Here is a 25,378-nt window from a genome sequence, read left to right as displayed (position 1 = left end):
TCTGTCCTGACTCTGCCAGAGCGCCTCATCAAAGAGTTCTCCCACTGCACAGAGAATGCGAGCTACAGCCTTCAGAGAGACGTTATCGCAGTCAAGCACAAAAGCAACATATTTAAATGTTCTTTCTTACCAATCTGTTGCTTTGCTTTACAATTCCAGATAGTCGGGAATCTTTTTAACTAAGTACTTGTTTTCCTCTTTTAAATATATTGTATTCATTCTAACTGGGCAGATGCAATGTATTCTTGTCACTTTATCTGCACAAGCCCTTTATTGAGGTCATGCATTAATGTTATGGTGTGGCAATATGTTTTTGTGTTGAAATTGTGCAGATCAGCTGATTGTTGTCTTAATGTGTCTGGTTGTTGTGCCCAAGACAAATTTCCTTTCGAGGACAACAAAGTTTAACCAAACCAAATCTAATCAAATGTGTGATAAAAGTGTGAAAATACGAATACAAATAAATACAACTGGCAGTTGATGTGAATTCACCCTGGAGAGACAAAGAGACCACGAGAATGGACTGTTTAGCAAGCTTTATTCGTGAGTTATTTGGCGCTCAGACCCCGGCGGAAGACGTTGCAATCATGGGCACTCCATGATCTATTTGTATTAGATGTCTCCCCCCGGAGCCTGGAGACTGGTGGTGGTAGATGTGAAGAGAAGGTAGAGGATGAGGGGAATGTAGAGGAGGAGCTGGGGAGGTGGTGGGTCGCAGTACAGTTTGAGCGACCGAGCCATCAGCCTGAGGGCTTAAATGTGACCGCCTGGTGCTGATTGGGAGCAGGGAGGAGTCACTGGGAGCGTTGATTGGGGATGAGGAGCAGGTGCGAGGGCCATGGTGCAGACGCCCCCTGACCTTTCACCCTCCTTCTTTGGCCAGGAAAAACTGCATAACCTCTTTGGGATAAGCGCAGAAACCTGGGAGAGTCCATGGTGAAGTGAGGGATCTGACTCTCTCAGACGGACAGGCGGGCGCCGCTTGAGTGCGATGATGGCGCTGGGGAGAGGGGTCCTTCCATGGTGGCCTTGACGTAGATGGGTGGAGTTAGGTCTTCCAGGCTGAATTTACGCAGGCTTCATTTGTCCCAGTGTTTAATCCGATCTACAATATGCCCTTAATGCTTCAATAGCTCATATTGTTCTAGGAGCTGTACTTGAGGAACAACGAGCTGGAGAACCTTCCTCCAGACATATTCAGAAACACCCCTCTGCTCTCTCAGCTGGCCCTCAGCGGGAACAAACTAAAGACTCTGGATGGAAAGCTATTTGCACCGCTCAAAGGTAAGACCTCCACCAAACTACTGGAACTCTACTCCTTTCTAAAATTTACTTTTTGGAGTATATGAGTAGTAAGTTAGCTTGCTGCCAAACACATCATTAGCTCTTCCCTCACATATTCGGGTGTTAGGCTTTGGGCCCAGTTTCTCCTCTGGGAAAAGGGTTACTATACAAACCAGCAGGCAATCTCAGGATTTCAGTAAAAAGCTGATATTTCTGTTTGTGAAAATGTTGAAAGAAAACGTTTTGTTGCTATTCTATACTATGAATGAAACTTAAAGGGCCTTTATTCTGCAAAAACTGACTTTTGAGCCTTTTATTGGTGTTAATTGCATTTAACAACAATTCCCAAAGTTGATTTAGCTTAATGTTTTGTGTCATGTTGTCTATTAAGTTGTTTATTATGCTGTCTATTAAAGGTCCCATAACATGCAAAATCGACTTTTCAGAGCTTTTAACCTTCTTACATTGCTCTTTGTGCTTCATATATGTACCCAGTGTTTTTTTGATTGATTCCCGCAGTGTTTAGCTATAGTACAGACTATCTCCTTTCCTCGAATCTCCAAACTGACAGGCGGTGGGGCAAGACCGCGTCATAAGGGCAAGCAAGCGTCATTATCCCCCCTCACCCACCCTCCCCTCCCGTCTGCTGCCTCCCGCCCCCTTCCCCCCGGCTCCGCGCTGCGCTGGTCCGCGCCTCTTGTCTTCTAGTTTTTCTGCTTCGATTTACGACGAAACACGGCTCAAAGAGGCCCAAAACGTCATTAATGATATCGCACTCTTTACTATTATCACAATGGTGAAGGTTTATGTGGCAGTTGATGCAGCAGGAAAATAAACAGAGAGAAGTTCTATCCGATACTGAAAAACCAGGAAAAAAAGAGCGTGATGGACATAAGACTTTATATATATATATATATATATATATATATATATATAGATTGATTGATTGATTGATAGATAGAGATATAGATATATCTGTTCTGCGCACGCTGTAGAATAAACACCAGATTTATTTCGGCTCAAAGTAGTGTTGATCTGAAGTTCTATCGTTTCTCACTCAGTCGCGCGGCAGGAGCTGCGCAGCGCGGAGCAGACAGCTGTGGGGTTACGTCACGGGTGGGCGGGGCACACACGCGCTCTGAGACTACGTCACGGGTGGGCGGGGCACACACGCGCTCTGAGACTACGTCACGGGTGGGCGGGGCACACACGCGCTCTGAGACTACGTCACGGGTTGGGCGGGGGAGCCAGATCGCTCTTCACAAGGGTGGGGGCGAATATCAAACTAAGCCGTTTGCATTTCCGGGTTGGTGAGGGGGTCCAAGGTCTGGGTGATATTTCTTAAAGGCGGTATGGACGATTTTTTTGGCGATTTGAGAACGCAGGCGGAAGTGCACATGCGCACTCCCCCGTGTGGACTGATACAACACACACGTGCGTTTGTTTATTAGCGCAACGGAGCGCATCGCATCGCTCGTCTCCCGTAGATTTCTGTCCACTTCTGCGTCAGCTCGAACTGTCTTTCTCCGTCTTCATTTTGCCCCGTACACTGAGGGAACTATATTATGATAGATCCATGCGCTTAGGCACGCGGAAACGTGGGGACGAACCGCACGCGGCTGCAGGTGAGGTTAGGTGCGTTTTATGATTGATACGTGGTAGGACAAATGATTTATCCACGCCACGAGGAAATACGATAAAAATTTGCTGAAAAAAATCGTCCATACCACTTTTAACTATTATGTTAAAGGTGTTGCACAACCCTTATTATTATCAATTATACACTTAGGATAGACTACGAAACATGAAAAAAAGCATGTTATGGCACCTTTTAAGTTAAGTTATGTTCAACGTCTTCTAATGTAAAGTCATGTTTATCTACCTTCGGAGAACAAAGTAAGTTTAGTTACAGTGCAAACTCCGGCATATTTATGTTGAAGCAGCTGATTAAAATACACTGCCCTAATTCAAATAAATAAATACAATGCATTGGTAGATTTGATAAAAAAGGGATGGCTTTAAAAATGTTTTATTGCATTGACATAGATTTGGTTATTGAAAACACTTAAATGCAAATAAATGTGTTGCTGTTTTTAAATGCATTTGGAATTGAACTCAAACTGTTTTGGATAACACCCTTATCTTCTAACTTCTAATCTCTAACTTTTGATAATAATTGTGCTGCAACCCTCTGTTTCTTCTCTGCAGACATGAAGAAGTTCCACCTCCATGACAACCCGTGGCACTGTGACTGTAACATCCGCTCTCTGGTGCAGTATTTGGGCCAAAAGCAGAGCTCTCCCTCGCTCCGCTGCATGAGTCCTCAGCAACTCCACGGCAAAACCATCAGCAGTCTAACAGTGGAGCAGACCGTTTGTCCCGCGTGAAGAGAAATAACTACAAAGTATCAACATCAACCCTGACAAGAACGATTAAAATACTCTAAAATTGTAAAATATCTAAATATAAAATTGTTAAATATCTTGTACTAGCAGAATTGTCTGAACAAAAATAAAGATACCCAGATACTTAAACTTATCAATACTAAATCTCATCAAATGGACATAAAAAGGTTGCTCACATGTCTGGATTAATGTAAGACCACATAGCAGTCAAGAAACTCGTATTATTATGACATTTACTGCTTGCATATGTGGTGTATTATTACTTGTATATCTCTAGTGAAAGTGAAATTCAAAATGAATTAAATGAATATGTGATCATTTTATCTTTGATCTCTTTATCTCTTTCCTGAAAGTCTTGGTTATTGTGCAAACGATACAAACTAAATCACTTAAATTACGCAGAGTGGATAAATGACAGAGACCAGTTGAATGTGTATACAGCAAAGATAAACCTCAAGTAAAACAGACCATAAAGGATATTACATTTATTTACAAAGCAGAAGATTGTGAGTGAGCTGTCAAAACTTTATGGTAAATAAACACATTTGGTCTGAGAAAAGAACCTTTTAAATACATTATCTGAACCAAATTAACCTTATTGGACTAGAACGTAAAAGAGTCAATTCCAGGTGCTTAAAGCTGAAGTACAAAGTCATAATTTGTAAATTCAGTTGTTTGTCTTGTAAAAGCAAAAATGTATGAAAAAATCAGACCTGTATACCGCCGTGCTATATTATTATTAAATCTAATTATTTACCATCCAATACAAACTTGTCATAAAGAGCGATGTGAGTCACTGAGATACAAACAAACACTTATACAGCCTTTGTCTGAAAACTGAAAGAAAAGGTTTTTATTCCCGAATCATGCAAAAAGGTCAAACATTGGAGCTTTGTGCGCAGTGGTTAAACAGACAGTGACAGTCTGTGCGAGCACCAGCAGCAGAACAGTGTTAAACCACACAGTGCCCTTTCCCACACAGGCAGCAAACAGTTCAGCAGCTTGAATCCCTTCCACAGTTTGCTGAATATTTATCAAATGAAAGTACAGGCCAAGAATCTATCTATGCTGCGCAAACATTGTTGTATTGATTAGAAAGTGCAATTAGGTAGTTCAATCTGACGGGGATCACACTCCCAGCAGCAAATGGGTTTAAGAGTTTGGCACAGAAGTATAAATCACACTTTGAATGTCTAGACCGTGCAGTCGTCCAAAGTCCCTGGAGGTGGCACTTATTGAGCTGATAAAGTTGATGCATACAGCCAGAAACAGGCCTTCAATAGATGACCATGCTTTCTATATCCATACAAAATTGTTATTTTAATGAATTGGTTGTGCCGAGGTTTAGCGTTATGTTGCAAATTCCATGACATTAAAATACATTTCCGTTGGCTGAAGTTAAACGCCGCAGTAATACGCTTAGCTCCTAATCCACTTGCTGTTTAATCAAATCTTAGTCTTATTCTGGGGACGCTGAGATAGAAAATTAAAACTTGTCAAATATATTATTTTTTATTTGTTGGAGCTCATAGCCGAACTTACTCTGGGAATTGTGATAATGATAATAAATCAGTAGCGTTTTATACGTACTGCAGCGAAACCTCACAATACTCCCATTGTACTGTAATGAATGTAAAATAAATGCAACTCTTCCTCCCCAAATCGCAGTTTCTCTGATAATCTCGCTCTTGCCGTGCGGAGACTAATTCATCATGGGTCGGGCTGATTAATTCCAGTCGCGGCCTCCACGTGGTGATAAGAACGAGGTAGAGAGCGGGAGCGTTATCTGCTGCTGAGGCTCCAGGGGCCGTGACACACCAGCCCTCAGCACAGTGTCTACAGTGGAACAGATGGGACAAAACGGCTCTGTTCTTCAAAGCAATGTCCTTGAATGAGGTCCAGACGTCACATGCATTTTGCGAATTTGCCAAAGAGTAAAGGCTGTAAATGTTGGTGACATAAACATTTGATTGTAGAGGTGAATACTGTCATTGTGTCATTGGGAAAGGCACTTAAACCTGCTGTACACGTGCGATGTGTGTGAATCAGTGAGTGTTTCCTTGATGTAAAGTGAATATGAGCGAGGCAAACTTAATCAAACTTCGATTTGGAGAAGTTCACCATGTTTTTTCCATATTTCTCTCTTTTTCACACCTATGTAGGCTTTGTTGTCTTGTTTGTTAAGAGACTCAGACAAACAAAGTGCTTCTCGGCTTGTTGATCATGTCTAACAGATTAGATTTGTATAGAACCCAAAAAGCTCTTGGATAGAACTCTCATAAATGTTCTTTATGGTGCAGGGAAAGTGTATCATGTTCCAACCAAATGTTCCTAACCAAACCCAAATGAACTGTTCCTAAACATAATCCAAACTCTAACTTAACCCTAAGTATTACAGTATATTGTCAAAAATAAACAATTGCTAAGTACATTTTGAACGTAATACTGGGACTGTCTAGGAGAGCCAAGCTGTATTTGTCAGTATACGTACTAGTTAATATTAACAAGATCAGATTGACGCTAAATGTGTGGTTTATTCCCACACCTAAAAAGCACACAGAATTGTTTTTGTCCTCGTGTGCATATGGAGAAACTTCCCTTCACTAAAGCTCCAAACACTTCCCACGTTCCACACCTTCCCCCTGGAGATGAATAAAAGTAAATCTCATTCTGATTCAAAAGACAGATTCTGATTATTTCAAAGCATGAGAAAGTCTATTGCAAAGTGTCCACGTGTATTCAAAAGCCCCAAAATGAAGTAATACATGTATTTTGACCTGACTAATGAAAACCGGTCTTTATTACTGCCATTACTACATTTTTATCCCATTCATGCATGAGCTGTCTCCATCGGTCCTGCCTTTGCAAGCTGCTGTTACTGCCCCCTGTGGTGGAACGTAGACACCACTTAACCTGCCCCATGCTGGCCTGGCGTCTGTCCCTGTGTATTTATTTTTTCTTCACTCCAGGGGGTTGAGATGAGTTTTACAAAAAAAGAAAAAATGGAAATATGCTAGAAGGATGATACAATATACCTCTAACTAGAGCCAAATGAAAGGAACTCTGATAATCCAGTCTTGAATAACTCTTTGGGTATGTAGTGCTTGGTATGGATTAAAGATTCACATGGAGGTGCACTTGTTCTCCCAGAAACATCTAAAACACAGTGTTGAGATGTGGGAATTGATCTGCAACTGCTATTAAAGGTGCCATAACATGCTTTTTTCACGTTTTGTAGTCTATCCTAAGTGTATAATTGATAATAATAAGGGTTGTGCATCACCCTTAACATAATAGTTAAGAAATATCACCCAGACCTTGGACCCCCTCACCAACCCGGAAATGCAAACGACTTGGTTTGATATTCGCCCCCACCCTTGTGAAGAGCGATCTGGCTCCCCCGCCCAACCCGTGACGTAGTCTCAGCGAGAGCACGTGTCCCTCGCCCACCCGTGACGTAGTTATGGTGGCTGGATCGATGCTCGCTTGGGGCGTCGGGTGTAGACAAAGGATAAACGCTGACAAAGCTCTGCAACTTTTCGAGTTAGTTTATTACAGAGAAGGCAGTGTCAAATACAGGACAGCAGAAAACAGCGCCCGGGTCCGCTGATGATCAGAAAGACCCCGTCTCTGGGCGTACCTCGCCTTATATACTGAAACCGCACAAAGACCGATAAATAATATCTGACAGGTATGAGCCCATCCATGTACCAACGGTTTAGCCAATAAGAGAACAAGATGTAAAGAATATCCATATTTGGGTAGCACCAGGGGAAAGTTACAGAATGAGAACATACGTGTGTACAGATGTTTAGACCTATATTTCCTTCCTCGGCTTATCGCGTCGCCTGTTGCTTACTCCTAGCAATAAATTACAACAGGCCTCAATACTCCTACAGACTGTAGAATAGTTAAACAAACCGAGGGGGATACAGAGAACAGAATGTACAGCTCAGATACTTCATAGTCTCAGCGAGAGCGTGTGTCCCCCACAGCTGTGTGCTGTCAGCTCCGCGGTGTGCCGCCCCACGCGAGTGAGTGAGAAAGAGTCTACTTTGAGACTAAATAAATCTGGTGTTAATTCTGCAGCGTGCGCAGAACAGATATATCTATAGATCTATATATATATATATATAAAAGTCTTATGTCCATCGCGCTCTTATTTCCTGGTTTTTCGGTATCGGATAGAACTTCTCTCCGTTTATCTTCCCGGTTGCTGCATCAACTGCCACATAAACCTTCACCATTGTGATAACAGTAAGAGTGCGATATCATTAATGACGTTTTGGGCCTTTTTGAGCCATGTTTCGTCGTAAATCGAAGCAGAAAAACTCTGGTTCGCCTGGAGGAGCCAGCGCGGAGCCGGGGGGAAGGGGTGGGAGGCGGCAGGCAGGAGGGGGAGGGGGGTGGAGAGGGGGGAGGTGGGATGATGACGCGTGCCTGTGGTTATGACGCGGTCTTGCACCCACCCCCCGTCAGTTTGGAGATTCGAGGAAAGGAGATAGTCTGTACTAGAGCTAAAAACTGCGGGAATCAATCAAAAAAACACACTGGGTACATATAAGAAGCACAAATAGCAATGTAAGACGGTTAAAAGCTCTGAAAAGTCGATTTTGCATGTTATGGGACCTTTAAGAACTGGATGGTTAGTTTCATTTTGGCAATGAAAGATACAATACAATACGACTAAAATAGACAAAATTATATATATATATATATATATATATATATATATATATATATATATATATATATATATATATCTGACGAAATCTTGACTAAAACTAAACATGATTTCAGTCAAAGAGTAAGACTGGATCAAAGAGGAAATGCCCCGTCGAAATGAACGTAATCATTGACAAGCGTAAAGACACTGTCTTTACGCTTCTGTTGTTTTCTTCAGTTCCACTTAACAGGAGCAGATCTGGAGTCACAGAAGGTGAAGCGACACCTGAGTCAAAGCTCGCTGCTGCTGACTGAGCGCTCTGACACATCCATTTGGGTTCATCCACTGACGCTTCAACCGCACCGTCACTTCATTTCTAAAGAGAGCGACGACAAAAGAGGTGGAGCCAAGACGATTGCAGCCATGTTGATCTACAAGATGTGCTATTGCATCCAATGTGCATCAGTTACAGTCTCTTTAATCGCACTCACACACTGGCATTCAGTCAACTAAACTAGACTAAAACAAATTGCCTAAGCTGCTTTCATAAACCAATTCATCCAAATCAACAAGAGCAAGACTTGGTTTTATGTATTTGTCATAATATTGACACATAGTTGCATGATCCATCTTGCTTCACATGAACCAGTCAGAATGTGTCAGTTTGTTGCCCAGGGAGATGCTGTGGTTGCTGGGTAAGGATTGCACATGCACTCACCTGTCGTCAAAGGGACTGGACTTTTGGGGAGAGTAAAGCTTGTGCCGGTAGCAGGTAAGAGAATTACATTAACAGAATTGTTCCTTAATCATTTGTTGTCATTTTCATTTGTGTAATTTTATAATAATGGTGACATTTGTTATTTGTTTGTGGCATGGATCCAATTTGGAGCACTACGTGTTTCAGCTTCCTGTTATCCCGCTGTGTCCTAATGTATGATCATTCTGAAACTCATGGATTCTTCCTGCTTTTAATCAACAGTTTCAGCTCATTTATTGTCACGTGACATGTAAAATGCTCATTCATGGTGAGATGTAGTTTTCAGTTTGTGATGTGATGCATACCTCTGTGTTTGAATGTCAGGATGTCACTCACCACGATGAGAGCAGAGGGAGTGACAGTACTGTCGGTGACCTCTGATGGTAACCCCCCCCCCCCCCCGTCTGGGACTCTCCTCTGCTCTTTCAGATATCTGTCCCTGCCCCGGGGCTTACACAGTGTCCAGGAGCCTGCACAGCCTCAGGGCCCTTACCAGTCTGTGCTGGGGGTAAGACTATCACCACATCAATCAGTTACGACCTTTATCCTCTCAGTGTCATTACCAAACTATATGTCCAAAAACAATTGTAGTGAAGTCTCTGTTTTTCCTCTTTTTACAAAGAGAATGAAACATAAATGTAAGTGACCTGTTATTTAGATTGTTCCCACAGAAGCTGCAGAGACATTTTGCTGACTGTCCTCACAGTTCTGGAGCGTGGTTATCAGCTCGGTCACACAGAGCAAGTGCAGCTAAGGTAATACCAAGCCAAAATATTGTGAAACAATTTTTTTTTTGAGTATCTGCAGTGTCGCGGCGCGCAGCCGAAACTGCAATGTTATTTTTGTGCCGGCCGCGCGCCGCGGCTCCTGAAACTGCGGCGCTATTTGACCGCGTTTTAGCGCCGTTTTAGACCGCGCCGGGTTAGGGTTAGGGTTAGGGTTAGGGGTTAAGGTTAAGGTTGGGGTTGGGGTTGGGGTTAGGGTTGGGGTTAAGGTTAGGGTTAAGGTTAGGGTTAAGGTTAGTGTTAAGGTTAAGGTTGGGGTTGGGGTTAGGGTTGGGGTTAAGGTTAGGGTTGGGGTTAAGGTTAGGGTTGGGGTTAAGGTTAGGGTTGGGGTTAAGGTTAAGGTTAGGGTTAGCCATGAGGCTATAACGGGCTATAAGGGAAATGCCGCGGTCCCTGAAACTGCGCGGCCATTTGACCGCGCCGCGGCTCTCCAGCCACGGCCTTTTTTTTTCAGATTTTATTGTTACAAACACATCCCTCAGCTGATACTGCAGTTTAAAATCTACTGTTCTTTTTATTGTACTGTACTACTGGAATACTTATAAAGGCCTCATTATTACTTTATTTGATAAACTTACACTTGCTCATAATAATACTTAATGATTAAATTGAAGGTGCACTGCGTAACTTTTCTGGTGGCTGGCTGCGATTATTGTATGGGATTATGTTTTATTTAATTAGGACTATATTTAATGTAATTTCTTTGTGATGTGAATGCATTTTCCCCCCTTTGTGTCAAGCACTGAATTGCCTTGTGTATGAAATGTGCTCTACAAATAAACTTCCCTTGCCTGCTTAAAATGCCTCAAAAAAACATTAATGCTCCATTCTGTCCACAGACCTGACTTGTAACTTGTTAACACCTGCTTGTTTCCAAAGATAAACTAGATAGGTTTAATGCCGTATTGCCACATTTGTCTGAGAGAGCGCGAGAGAGAGAATTAGATAGATAGATAGATAAAGGTTAAATCTAAATATCTGAATGGTAAAAAATATTCTAGATTTTTTTTTAATCTTAAGCATTCAGTCAGCTTTTTTCATTAAATTATACTGGTTATAAATACATTTTACAAACCTCAATTGAAACAACTTGACTAGTTGACAACTAAAAATAGTTGTTGGACCAGTTAGATCAGGGGTGTCAAACTCATTTTGGGCCGAGGGCCGAATTCCGACGCTCGGGCTGGGTCACGGGCCGAACATAACGTGAAACATAAAAAAAAATATATATATATATAGTAAATAAATAGCTTTATATAGCCTACGCTGTTTTTGAAGTAATTACTGGATCGATTAAAAGAAATTACAAACACGTTTGTTCTCATAAACTGAAATGTATTTAGAAAAACAAGTGTAATTTCACCAACACTGTGCTTCAGTTTATGTGCATTACAACTTCAGAGTTGATCTACAGAGATAAACATTTAGTCTATTTTTAAATATTGTTAAATAGGTATTTGGAACTGAAAAATATTGTATTTGACTTTATAACAAAATAAACTTCTCAAGATTTAAAAAACCTTTTAAATGTATTAACTAACATTTCCACGTCTGTGTAATTATCCGTAGTTCTCTTTACACCTGAACTGACACACCACTAAATACAAACACACGTGGAGCGTTTAAGGAGGTTAAGTTATGAGCCACAGTGTTCCATCAAACCAAACTCTTTTCTCAAATTGTGGGCAAAATATTATGTATAAAATAAAGCAATAAACATATAAGAAATATATATCTTTTTTACAGCCTAGTAATAATTGTGGAGACTGTTGCGCAAATGTGCAGCAGGTGAAAGACTGAGTCCATATTCATACATCAGCAGGAACAGGAACATGGACTTTTGATGTGATTTATGATGTGAAATGTTCATATCACAGACATGTTTCTGCTCAAACTCAATATGAGCTATTTTCATAGTTTAAGTTGATCTTAGTGACAAATGATTCATGTAGTGACTCAAATGAGGTCATTGTATTTGTGTTCAGTCACATTAGTGTGGACACAGTCATGTTCATACTTTGTTAAACTCTGACCTGTGTTTTTACCTGTGGCTCCTGATCTGTTCAGGTTTGTAGAGGATGTTTTCCTCAGAGCATCATCACAAAAGTTAGTTTTCTTGTTGTTAGCTCCACTTTTAGCACAACTCTAAAATCCACAAGACAGTCTTCTTTCTTTCTTCCACATGTTTCCTAAAGCCACACGTCTCTGTCCTCGCTCAGACCTCTGCTCTGAGGTGCGTAAGTGCTGTAAAGTGCGCAAACGCGTGTCTTACTTCCCTCAGCACTTCTCCCTCCGCAGCACACACGGCAGTGAAGAGCCGCGCGGGGGAGGGGCGGCCACCAGCGGCCTTGTGGGACGTGTAGTTTTAACTACGGTTCTATGAACGAAAAAAAAAATAATATATACAGATATATATATATATATATATATATATATATATATATATATATATATATATATATATTTTATATTAATTCAAAAATGTTCGGCGGGCCGGATTAAAACGTTTGGCGGGCCAGATCCGGCCCGCGGCCCGGATGATTGACACCCCTGAGTTAGACCCACTTGATCAAATATCTACAAAGTGTCTCTAGCATGAAAGGCAGGAGCTATACTGACTAGGCTTTTGCATTTAAACAGCTCTTTTTGTGTACGTGTACCACCCGCGGGCAGCCGGATGTGCAGGCGAGTACTCTCAATAGTGTGTGCTTCTGCTGTGAAGTAAAGGACACAGACAGAGTTCATGTGTGTGTGAGTTTAATGCCACAGTGTAGAAGGTCAGCGCGGCGCTGAGAGGAAGTCCACGTGGAAATGAGCTCTCCCACAGACATACAGCATCTACTCCCACCCGGCCCCATTTACTGTCACCTGGGTCGGCCATGACAGTCGTCTACAAGCAGAAAGTAACTCCATCAGGGTTTTTTTGTTTGTTTTTCACATCCTTCAATTATTCGGACTATTCTTCCTTATACAAACTTCAATAGAACAGGCATTGGCTTTCATATATTAGTGTGCAAACACAGTTAACCACTAGAGAGTGATCTTCTAGAAATCAAATCACAATTTCTCCTATTTGTGTTTTTAAGTTAATGCACAGGTAAAGGGTAAAAGAAAAGGTTATGGTCAAATAAATTGTATTTCTGCAATAGTTTCTTTGTTTTGATGGATAAAACATTCAATACACATCCATTTATGATGTCTAATTTTGTAAGTAATTCATAGGGTTGTTCATCCTGTTGCAGTGCATCCAGAAAGCTTTCACTTTTCAACATTTGTTTGTGTTACAGCCTTATTCCCAAAAAAAATATGACATGTACTGTATTCATGCCATGACACTCAAAATTGAGGTCAGGTACATTGTCTTGCCACTGATCGTCCTTGAGATGCTTCTACAACCTGAATGGAGTCCACCAGTGGTAAATTCAGATGATTGGACATGATTTAGAAAAGCACACACTTGTCTATATGAGGTCCCACAGTTTACAGTGTCAGAGCATCAGCCAAACCATGTCCAAGGAGTTGTCTTCAGACCTCAGAGACTGGATGTGTCAAGGCACAGATCTGGAGAAGGGACAGAAACATATCTGCAGCATTCCTATGAGCACAGTGGACTCCATCATTCATAAATGAATAATAAGCTGTAATGTGGAAAAAGTGAATATTTCTGAATGCACTGTATGCAACATTTTCCCATTAAAACTATTTATTTGAAATTGTTCATCGCTATGGCATCAGTCCTAATTTCGTACCATTCTGAAACCCATAGATGAAATGAAGGTTCTAAGTTAAAGCTCAAATACACAACACACTCCTCGAGCTGGAGCCAATTCATAGAAAGCCTCAGAGTCACCTGCCAAAGGAGGAGAGTATTTTTGGCTTTGTTTGTGACGGGGGGCTTTGCAAAAAGCCCATGTTATTTGTGAAGCTGAAGTGGCCATTTTTCTTTTCCCGTTGTTGGCAGAGAACTTTTTAACGGTGCCAGATAATTTATAGCAGACACTGGTCTGGCAATGCATATGGATTATTAATAAGAACTTCACATTCATGTACGACTTGTTGCTTAGTAGATGACACATTGAAAAGTAATACTCACAGGCTAAGTTGAAACTTTGATTTTAAAATATTTTATTTAATAAACAATAAACAATCTAAATATAAATGAGCTGGTCACATACACAATAATAATCAAAAAATGTTTTTGGGCTGGAGATGATGTCCTTGTTAAGACATCATCTCCGTTCTCATTCAGAGAAATGTGAAAAAGGGTCTTGCACCATCAGCTGCTATTACAGGTGGTGAAAGGAATAAAATACAGTATTTAAATATAGTTTTCAACCACCAGATGTTTTCTGAAGTAATGACAGTTCAGGTTACTTGTTCCCAAGATATCCACTAGTGCCACTCAAATGCTCTTTGCACTAAACAGACTTTGTTAAATATAAAGTTATATTTGTTTTGTTCAGACTGAAGCTGATGGGGTCAAGTTAGTTTGAAAAAGCATGCTACAGTCTTCCTTTTGGTGATTCTAGGTCCTCCTTCCTCACATGATGGCAAGCCCACATTAATTCACAAAAAGCAAAAATAAATAACATTTTTAAATATGAATGAAGACATTTGGTCCATTTTTTTTTCTATAAAAGATTCATACTGCTTCCCAGTGTCAAAGGGGGATTGACAGTTCTGAATATTGGAAGACCTTTACCTTTACCGTAGAATAATAAATAACCCAATATTGCCGGTACAGTGCAAGATCAAAGACACTATTTGTGCAAAGAATGTGCTTCTAGAAAATCACCAGGGTCTCTTTCGGAATCTTTAGTTTTAGAAAAGTTAGTCACAATGAAATGACACCATGAAACAACAGTGAGGCCTTTCCTGCATGATTCTACTGAGGTCAGCCCTGGACACATGTGCGACGACCTCCTCAGCACATGGACAGTACAGAATAGTTCCTGATTAAACATGGAAAAGGTCTGGCATCATGTTTACAGCTTACCTCAGGTCTACATGTGAAGAACTAATGAGTGCAACTTAAAATAAAAAGGAAAACACTATACATTTAGCAATAAACATCCTGATGTATAGTAACACATGTGATAATGTGATAAACATTGGTAGTGTTTGTCCATGTCAGAGGGATAACCATCACTTAATGTAGATCATACCACACCATTTCCTACAAGTCATGAAAACCATGGCTCACTGACTGTTAACACACACGTCCACATGGGTTTGAGCTGCTGCTACAGTTATTACACCTTTATCTCTCTGTGTGTAGCGTGTGCAGACTCCTGCTCATAATACACATGAATATAGGCTAAATATCATTTCCAGAATTAAATTTTTATGCTATTCTATAATATCTTTAATCCAAAGGTCATATATTGCAGGGAACTGATTTAAATTGAGCTTTTAAAACTGTTCTTCTCAGGAAAAGGGTTGTGTTTTGTTTCATTTACACATATTGGGTATTATTCTGCTTGTCCAGCTACAAAGCATGTCCATCTAGCTGTGCAGGTGTCCAACTGAACCTTAATAATAAATACTCAACATTGTACCGTTAAGAAACCCTGACGTCACAGGTGATGCCATAACATATTTTCCATAATCATGTTTCTTCTACCTCTTCATTTGTTTGGTTTCTGGTCTGAACTGAATCATAACACCTGCTTAGAGCGTATTGTGTAAACAACAGACTGGTGTATGTGTGTCGACTGGGGTCAACCTCATCCAGAGCAATTTAAAGTTTGTAATGCACAATCCACTGGACGTGGGCATTACCTGCATCATCAACATCCACTTAGCTACAAGAGTTTGCTAAAGGGCAACTCATAATGCTACTGTAGAAGTGGGCGAGGCTAGTGTAGCTCTCTTTAATGACAGAGGAGGGCTGGATATGGTTTCTCCTGATTAAGGGTTCTTTATAAATTACAAATCTCCTGTTACAATTTAACCTTGCGTAAATGGGGCCAATTAAAGAATGCCTGTTTTTAAAGAATACACAAAAATGCACACATCACAAAGCCATTCATATCTATATAATATCTATGTTAATAAAAGCCCACAGACAGTGAGCTGTGTGTCGCGGTGGGAGCGGTGGTCCAGAGCTCCCTCCTTTTATCAGTTTATTCCCTCTGTACAGTGTGGTCCGTGCAGCCGGTCTCGCTAAAGCTACAGGAGGCGAGGCGTGGCAGGAGGGCGGGGCTTGTGCGGTTGGGCAGTGCTTCACCGAAACTGTGCCTGAGACAAACTGTGCAAACGCTACCGTGTGCTCTCCGGTGTGCTCTGCTACTGGCTCCAGAGTCAGAGTGAGTGGTACTAACCAGGCAGTGATGATCAGGTCTGGATACAGTCACCAGACCCATTACAAACAGTTCTTCAGTTACTATGTACAGCGGAGCAGCCAAGTGGGACCTCAGACCAGATCAGTGCTATGTTCTCAAGGTGGCCTCTACATTGAGACTACTGCAGTTTGATTGACTTGGAGGCATTGTCTCCCATTCGCTGATTGGTCAGTTGTTATGATGAGGTAACCAAGGCGTAGATCATACTGCAAGAATATAAGAACAAACAAAGGGGTGAATAAACAGTCATGGCCTTGTGATCCGTGTCTAAATGTGTCATGGTGTTTTCTCTGTGTAGAGTTTATTGTTTTCCACCTACATTGCTGATGTGAGTTCTAGTGTAATTGATTACTACATTAGCTCTGAGTACTTACGTTTGCTCCTCTCTACACTAGACCTTTTGTCTCCGTTATGGAGGATCTTTAGGACCATAACAATACAGATACATTCATTATGATGTATCAAGAAAATGTGTGGATACAAATAATACTAATGTTTAATCTATACTTGTTTACACATTTAATAACTCTTTCCCATGAAATCTTTTTCTGTCTTCATCGATACTTCACAGATTTGCTACAATCATCTGTTACTGTCTTTTTAGTGCACTCAAATGTTATAAGAAGCACTTTAAAACTGGTAAAATTTGAGAATGCTTTCAGTACATCACATGTTTTGCTATGTTTTCTAGTCTTCACTTCAAATTGATCATTCTGCATTTAAAGACTTACACCAAGGCCTAAACATCTAGGAACAATCTGTCCTTCCTGGCATGTTTAAAAAATCTTTAGCTGGGAAGAAAAAGAAGCACCAGTGAAAATGCAAAATAAAACAATCAAGCTGATGAGCACTTTTATGATCCATGTGAGGCAATGAGCATGTGCACAATGAGCAGCTAAAGCACAGATCGAGGAGAGACAGAATCCAGAGTCTCCTCCAGTGGAGACAGCTACGTGAACTTTAGAGCCACCATATTTGGACAGAACTGCTTCTTTGTCAAAGGAGAGACGCACTCTGGGACATTTTAAATTCAACCTTCAGGAATGGCTTTAAGAAAATCAGGTGTGTAGTCATTAGTGCTAGTGTAGTGATCTTGTATCTGTAGATAAATGTATGTATCTATTTATTAAAACAACATTGTTCGTTGTAAATTGTTGCTTTACCACTGCCATTGTAGATAATGACAGTCAGCCATGGAGTTCCACAAGGCTCAGTACTCAGGCCAATCCTGTTTCTATAATACACAGATTATGTTTGCATGCAATCAAATTTGATTATTATCTGATTTCTAGATCATTACAATTATGTTAATGATATGCAAACCATGATGTAACTAATTAGGTGAACCATAATCAGAAATAAATCAGATTACTCACATCAGAGTTTTACAATCTTATAACTCAAAAAAAGACACAGAGGAAACTTTGAATTCCAAAACCTGAATGAAAATGACTGAGGGAACCATTTCTGCTGGTAAAGACTTAAGGACAGTTACATATTGAAAAACAAATATATAAATCATTTTTACACACATAAACTAAACAATAACACACAATACATCACCATATGTTGTAGCTTAGGAATCTCAGGATATTTAAATTAATTGATCTTTAGAAAATATAAAAGTAGTGCTTTGGTCGTTATTTACATTGGCTCTATCACTCCACTCTTTAAAAGCCAACATTAATATTTGATTGCCAGGCCAGAGGAGAGCGCTCTCAGCATGAGCTCTGATCGTGTGAAGAACAGCAGGCAGCCAATCACAGCGGACTCAATCAATTTAGCCATCAATATTTAATTAGTGTCAATCATATAATTTGCTCAGTGCATTTCACCCCGATTAGCTTTCTTTACAGACTAAAAGGACAGTTGTATGTCAAAAGACGGCACCCAGAAGTGGGAAACAATATGATTCACTGCACTTTGCAAGTTTGACAAGCTTCTCAAAGCGTATGATAAGCCACTATTCATTCACTCTGCATATAGAGCTGTCACAATAATTACTATATCAACTTATCCTTCAGGAGATGACACATGGAACTATATATTTTAGGCTCAGTATTTATTGAGCGTTCATATTCTTTGCAATAGTGGGGAATTAGTTTTTGTAATATAAGATTTGAGCTGTAGAGGGTTGAATAAGTAATTTTAATGGCTAATTATTGTTTAATTTAACTATTTATTTGTTGCAGCTCATGCCTTTTCACAATTATGTACATTAAACAGAGTTTACTGGTATTAGCTTGTGTTATTAAATCATTGGCATAAAATGATTTAAATATTATTGTTTGTCATTATATTTTACATAACAATATATTGTGCATCAAAATGTATTATGGTGTCATGTAAATGTAAGTGTATATTATGTACAGCTGCCCTGGGGCTAACTGAAAGAAAGTGGCTGCCAACCTGTGCCTACAGCCAAACCACATCCACAGTAAGCTACTAATACAGGAGAGATGTCAGCACTAGCCTCTGGAAATGTTATGTGTTTAGTGTAATGTGGGAGGAAAATATAACATTTTAGTGTTACAATTAATGTGAGAAAGAAATAACACAAATTAACAATATTCATGATTATTAAGAACATAATCAAACAACACTGAAACATTTAATTTATCTCATTCTCCATAGTTCAACATACTTTATGAATTTCAAATTTCTAAATGACAGTCAGATAAAAAAGTAGTGTTCTTTGAGGTGTATTCAATGGACTAAAGATCAAAGTAAAAATATGTAATATCGCATAGAAAATGGTCCCAATTTGATTATATTGTGACCTGAATAATCAGAATGATCAACCAAACAATCTCTAGTTGCAATAAGCATTTATATTTAAAATAAATGTCTGAAGCTGTGAGGCCGCCTGCACTCAACAAACTCAATATAATGGGATGGTATAAAGATTTAGTTTGATGGCAGAGCATCGCAATGTCTCTCAGCCCTCCACATGTTGCTATGGCGACGGTGTCAAGAGGAGGAGCAGCGGCTGCGAGCGAAGACCTGCGACCGTTAGAAGGTAAATGAGTCTCCGACGACATAGTGTTACAGTTAATAAGCAGACATCACTGGCCTCTAATGAGACCCCTCCTGGAGGACCTCTGCTGCTGCTGCACACGCCACTAAAGGTTGTCAAGGGGAATTCAGTGCATTATGGGAAATTGTATCGCCAAAAATCATCTTTCTTTTGTTTGTTCATTGGTGGCTCGACGTTAACGGACAATTTGCATGACATAACGTGGTTACGCTTGGTGTGAGGAATCTGTTTGTAGAGTAGAGTCTATTAAGTCTGGTAACTTCAGTGCAAGGGCTGAACATTTTGTGCTGAGAATGCGATTAGGGCTGAGATTTATGTTTAAGGATTCTGTTCAAAGTTCACAATTTAAATGTGTCCAGGTGAATTGACTAAAAAAGACTGAAGTGACAATTTAGTGACAGAATCTCACGTACAGAAAACACGGGGTCAGCATATACAGAATTATACATAATACAGAATTATGCCGGTTACTTTGTTGTTCGTGGAGGAAATGATGGTACTTAAAAAAAATTGCAGTCTTTGCGATTTGCTAATTGCGATTTCAATTTGATTAATCTTGCAGCTCTATTCATAACTCACATTTTGTCAAAGCTGAAAATGTGAAGCACATGGAAGTATAAGACTCTTTGAAACTGCGTAGTTATTGGTTCTAGATGTCGGTCTGTCCTTGGTCTTTACCATTTTCAGAGCTTGTGTGGTGCTCGGTTTGAGTTCTTTTTGCAACACTACATTTTCGCATTGTCAGAAGAGCTTGAGTTTTCCCACAACAGATAAATGGTTACTGAGATATTATAAACATTTGAATGAGGCGCATACTTTGAACAAGAATAAAATCTCACTATCTTGGTGTATAAATTCGACTTCGTGGCAGTGCCTTGTGTCATACTTTTTAGTGGTTCCCCACATTTCCTGAATTTGAGGTTGAGGCAATCGAAAAATACAATTCAGTGAAAACATAGCACACATTTCACAGGGTGCCAAGCTGTGGTTTTGAACAGAAGGTTAGAAGGAGGAACCAGAAGTAAAACAGCCCATTCAACAGCTCAAAGACAGAGGGAAGAGGCAGTACTGGGGCTGTGGGGATCATGGGAGAAGATCGGCTGTATAAATGTGTTTACAGTTGAGGACAGTTCATCATATCACATTTTTATTCACCAAAAGAGCCACAATTTCCTTCTAAATGTACATAACCTTCTATACCTATTCACAAGCTCCTCATATTGATGTGGAGGAGCAGCAGCTCTAAAGGGCAGGGCAATATGGTGCTAGAAATCTGGTCAAATTGACATCATGGATCAGACATTTTTTATTTCTTGAATGCAGCTTTATGATAAATTAAGACACGTTTTTCACCCACTTCTCCTATTGGTCAGCCTCTGCCAGACTATGAATGAGTGACAGTGGGATTTAAGTATTTACAATGAAGCAAAATAAAGATCAGGCTCCCAAAAAACATGATATTTATTTTTTGTCATATCGCCCATGATTTGTACATCTACCGTACTCTAAATGTATTTTATTTTTGAAACGCAACCTTTTCAAAGAGTACATTTTTCAAGCCCATTTAAATCATACAGCATGAACGTTAACTCTTTGCAGTCATACTATGGCCAGAAAGTGCTTATAAGGCTGCAGTTCTAACGCAGCCCCGTCCTTATAGCAAAAATCAAGAGTCAGTGGCTGATTCGAGCTGATCATCTGCAGTGGTCAGGCTTCACTGAGCAACACAAAGGATGTGAAATTACCCTCAACCTGATCTTTTGTCAGTGCTCAGGAGGTCAGCGTTGGTGTGGGCGATTGTGGGAGCATGCAATGTCTGGGTTCGTGTAGATATCAGATACAGGAATTACAGCTGCATTGTCCGTGTGGAGAGATACGAGGAAACAAGGGTGTTGGTGGAAAGGATATTGAGGTCACAGAGGCAGGCGTGTAGGTTATGCTGTGTGCAAGGAGAATTGGAAAAAGGAGAATTGGAGGCAAAAGTTAAAATCGACAACACCAAAGAAGCAAGCTTTAGGTCTATTCACAGTCAGCCCATGAGCGCAGAGGCTTCAAAATATGCTGCAATCATGCTTGGGTGATGGTAAATTAAAGTACAGCAAGTTGTTTTGACAACATTTATGGTCCTTATTTTCCAAGATGGAAAGTAAAAAAGTAAAATACTGTGCTTAAAGCTAGCGTGATTTGTAAATTGAGTAGGTTCCCCATTAGCTGTACCCTGAAGTGTGTATTTTAATTTGTCAAACACGTTCCCATAGCTCTCACAAACACATTGTTAATATTCAAATGCACACATCTTCAGGTCCTTACATGGCTTATACAGCTGTTTGTTTTGAGGTGAAATTGGGGTGGACCACCCAACTGCGGCCAATAAAGCGCTGCTTACAGCTCCTACAGTGAAAACAGATTAATTAATAAATATAAGATGCAGACATTGTGCATTGGTTTCATTTTGTCACGGAGTGCGGCTTTTACAGTATACACTCTTTGGGGGAAAACACACACACATAATAGTAAAATGCAGGCATATGTACTTTCTACTCCACTACATTTTGGACGGAAAATTAAAAACTATGGCTTGAGGAGTTATTTTAGCATATGCATAAGGTTTTGAATTTAATAGTCTGTACATTGAGGAATTGAATTTATCTTTATCAAGATCACCGCAATTGTAATATTTTAAAGTACTTCAGTACTTTGACTTAAGTCGATTTTATACGTGATACTTTAATGTAAGTAATGTTTTTGTATCCTGTATCTGTACTTTTATTGAAGTAATTAAAAGAAGCACTTCTTAAAGCACCACTGCTCTTTCCACCCCTGGCCTGGCCCTTGGGCTGACAGTGAACATGCCATCGGGCTGCTTTGGGAGGAGTACCTCTCTGCTCTTCCTCCTGCGGCTGCTGTACTCTGTAAAACATTGAAAACACCACATCGATGTAAGCCACAGCGCAATGAGATGAAGGAAGCCAGATGGGTTCAGTTTGAGATGAAAGCACACAGCAACCAGAATCCTTACAGGACACTCCCAGAGACAAAACCACGTCCTTTATTTACTCACAAAAAGAAAAAAAAACAATGATGTTTTACTTATACTTTACATTTTTACCTCTTATCCTATGTACCTGGATCTAAAAGTAAAAAAAGAAGACATATTATGCAAAATCAGCACACAAATGTTTAACCATGTTGTAAAGTTTTTTTTTAATTTGATTTATGCATATAAATTGTCTTGCATTTGAAGCTTGAATGCACAGAGAATTTCTGTTTTACCTACCCCCTATCTCCACCCATGGCTCTGTACTTAAAGGCGTAATGGTCGTTTTTTCGCCGATTTGAGAACTCAAGCGGAAGTGCGCATGAGCACTCCCCCCGTGCTACACGTTTGTTTATTAGCGCGACGGATCGCATCGCATCTCTCATCTCCGTAGAGTTCGGTCTTCTTCTGAGACAGCTCGAACTGTCTTTCTCAGTCTTAATTTTGTCCCGTACACTGAGGGAACTATATTATGATAGATCAATGCGCTTAGACACAGGGAAACATGCTGCTCTCCTGGGGACGAGCCGCACGCGGCTGCAGGTGAGGTTAGGTGAGTTCTATGATTGATACGTGGCAGGAATAATCGGCAGTCCACGCCACGAGGAAATGAGACTCGATGATGAAATGAGATTTGGGCCAAAAAATCGTCCATTATGCCTTTAATCGTGAGTATTCAAACCTCTAGACTCCAGGTCAATACTGTACCATCAGATTAAAAAAATGTTGATGAGATGTTGATGAGAAACTTTTAGCTTTGCTCCTGTTTCTATTATTACGTATTTTAAAATCAATATTGATGATTACGAAGAACAAAACATAAAATCATGATCTGCGTATGTTAGTACCAGAAATAAAGCATAATATGTCTTCTTTAAATTTATAAAAATGGCAATGGATATGACTAGACTAGATATTGAATTGTGCCGCTGCACCATGCCAGGAGGGAGCGCTGTTGGGTCTTTGTTTTTTGATGGCAGTTTATGCACTTTAACTTGCACACATACAAAAATGAAACAATTGGCTGACCGTGAAAATAGCTTCATTAAAGAACGAATCTAATACGGACACAGAGGACGCAACATTGTTTAACTAAAACCAAGAGAACAAACAACGTAAAAAAATATGAGAATTGTACCTTTAAGTGTATCCATTGATAAGATCTATTAGAGGGATATATCCAGGTTCCACACACTGCAGCCCCCACATGACAGAGAAGAGTCCGGAGTAGTTAATAACAAGATGGTTATTCACAAAAAAATCATAAACATCCTCAAAAGTAACACGAGCAGTGCGTTGCCCAAAGGCACATTGCCGCATAGACGTCTGCTGACAAGTGGATCCTTCGGGCTTTGACTTTATGCTAGTGCTTGTCAATGAAGTAAAGAATCAAATTCTCGCAACATCACATGCATTAGCTCAAGAGTCTGCCCTAGCTAACCTACAGTGTGTCGCTGTTGGGCATGTGACTGTCTGAGAAATTGTTACTTTATTCAGAGAGTTGCACTAACTTCACCAGTGCTGAAAGGAAACAGTTTCATTTGGTATGAGACAGGACTGGCTGAGAATGCTATGTTTAAGTCCCACATGTGAATACGACAGGCTATTTCGACATGCAGTAGTCCCCAAAGCAAACAATACTGCAACTTCAAAAAACATATGCTGAAACACAAAATTGTGAGAATGCAAGACATATTTTGTCTCTCAAACCTAGAGAAAAAAGTATAAATGACGTTGGAAACAAGATTTGATTGATTAAAAATAAAAACACACAAGATTTTGTATTATCGATCAGCCACAATTCATGAAAACATTTAATTGTGTGTTTAAATTTTAGATAAAATAAAACAATCTCTGATATTAGTTTGTGCTGTGCATATGCTCCCTGAAGTTGCAGAGCCTGTCCCGCGCTCCGCTCCCTCCAGTGCTCACCAGTACAGGTAGTAGAAGAAGGACAGGACGAAGAAGGACAGCTTGCACCAGGCCTCCTTCAGGCAGAACTTGAGCGTGTCCCCGTTCATGACCGACGCCGGATCGTAGAGCAGCTCCTTGGTGTCGGTGGGCGAGTGAAAGTACCTACCACAGGGGGCAAAGACCACACAGCGGGTAGTTGACCCGTTCGCGAGCCCGAGGAAGAGGGGTGTGTGGGCGGGACGGGATGGGACGGGATGGGACGGGATGGGACGGGATGGGACGGGATGGGGACGGGATGGGAGGGAACGGGGAGGACAGCACGGAGGAAGATGACATGATGAGTTAAGAGGACACATCATGCAGCAGACGTGGGAGAGCCCAGAGAGAAAACCCAAATGACTGTTCACAGGAAACTGCGACGGGAAGAACTGCTGTCGCCAAAGGTGGACTATATACGATTTGCATTATCGAGTAGGGAGGTGTTACGATTATTGTGAGGAAAAACGAGTTACAATTACTGCGACATGACCGGACGACACTGAAATCGTTCATTTTGTGTCATTCACGTTTTCTGACACGTCACATTTCCTCAAGTTTGTGACCAGCTTTACGAAATCGACGAAGTTAATGAGGCAAAAACAGCCAGATTAAAAATATCCTATACATTTAGTTGTGTTTACAGTCAATAGATTAAAAAAGACTACATTTTGCTTCAAAAACTGTCTATTTTCTGTTTGAGTTCTTACGATTATTTTGTGACCTGAACAATCACAACTATTAATTAACCAAATAATCTACTATGGTGAAGGGGGGGACGCGGAGACAAGCAAGTGGCAGACCTACATAGTCCACCTTTAAATGTTCAGTGCATGATGGGAGAAATTCCATTGTTGCGACGCAAAATACAAGAACATCAGGAGAACTAAAAAAGACAAGTAAGTATAGCTTTATGGACAACTGAAAAGCAGATAGTCTTCAGTATTGTTCTGTGGATGTTGACAATTGTTCAAAGAAAGTCTGTTATACCTCTATAAGTCAGACAAAAATGTACTGTCAAGATGATTTGCAAATGTATAGGTTGAATTAGTTTGAAACAGAAACTGCGCTAAGTCTGTGAACAGTCATTCAAAGGTTTTCATGTTATCTTGA

At 40.3% G+C, this 25,378-nt stretch overlaps 2 protein-coding genes across 4 annotated transcripts in view; one reads left to right on the top strand and one right to left on the bottom strand.

Annotated features, from left to right (window-relative positions):
- LOC140364959 (uncharacterized) overlaps window positions 1-3,930 on the top strand; it is a 31,806-nt gene extending 27,876 nt beyond the window's left edge. Inside the window, exons 6-7 of the mRNA XM_072451336.1 lie at window positions 1,149-1,284; window positions 3,493-3,930. Coding sequence (XP_072307437.1) covers window positions 1,149-1,284; window positions 3,493-3,671 — 315 coding nt within the window. The 3' untranslated portion in view covers window positions 3,672-3,930. The remainder of the gene's footprint in view (window positions 1-1,148; window positions 1,285-3,492) is intronic.
- Window positions 3,931-16,199: 12,269 nt separating this feature from the next.
- cnih3 (cornichon family AMPA receptor auxiliary protein 3) overlaps window positions 16,200-25,378 on the bottom strand; it is a 62,119-nt gene continuing 52,940 nt past the window's right edge. The window contains exons 5-7 of one of the 3 annotated variants that reach the window (XM_072440506.1): window positions 24,248-24,395; window positions 23,454-23,509; window positions 16,200-16,447 (exon numbers count right to left, since the gene is read on the bottom strand). In XM_072440506.1, the coding sequence (XP_072296607.1) occupies window positions 23,482-23,509; window positions 24,248-24,395 (176 nt within the window). In that variant the 3' untranslated portion in view covers window positions 16,200-16,447; window positions 23,454-23,481. The remainder of the gene's footprint in view (window positions 16,448-23,453; window positions 23,510-24,247; window positions 24,396-25,378) is intronic. The other 2 variants (XM_072440511.1, XM_072440498.1) reach the window with 2 other exon arrangements.

Source organism: Eucyclogobius newberryi, unplaced genomic scaffold (genome assembly GCF_026437365.1).
Source record: "Eucyclogobius newberryi isolate DKJ021-1_F unplaced genomic scaffold, fEucNew1.0.hap1 SCAF_1, whole genome shotgun sequence".
NCBI classification, from domain to species: Eukaryota; Metazoa; Chordata; class Actinopteri; order Gobiiformes; family Gobiidae; genus Eucyclogobius; species Eucyclogobius newberryi.
This window is presented reverse-complemented; position numbering and strand designations above follow the sequence as displayed.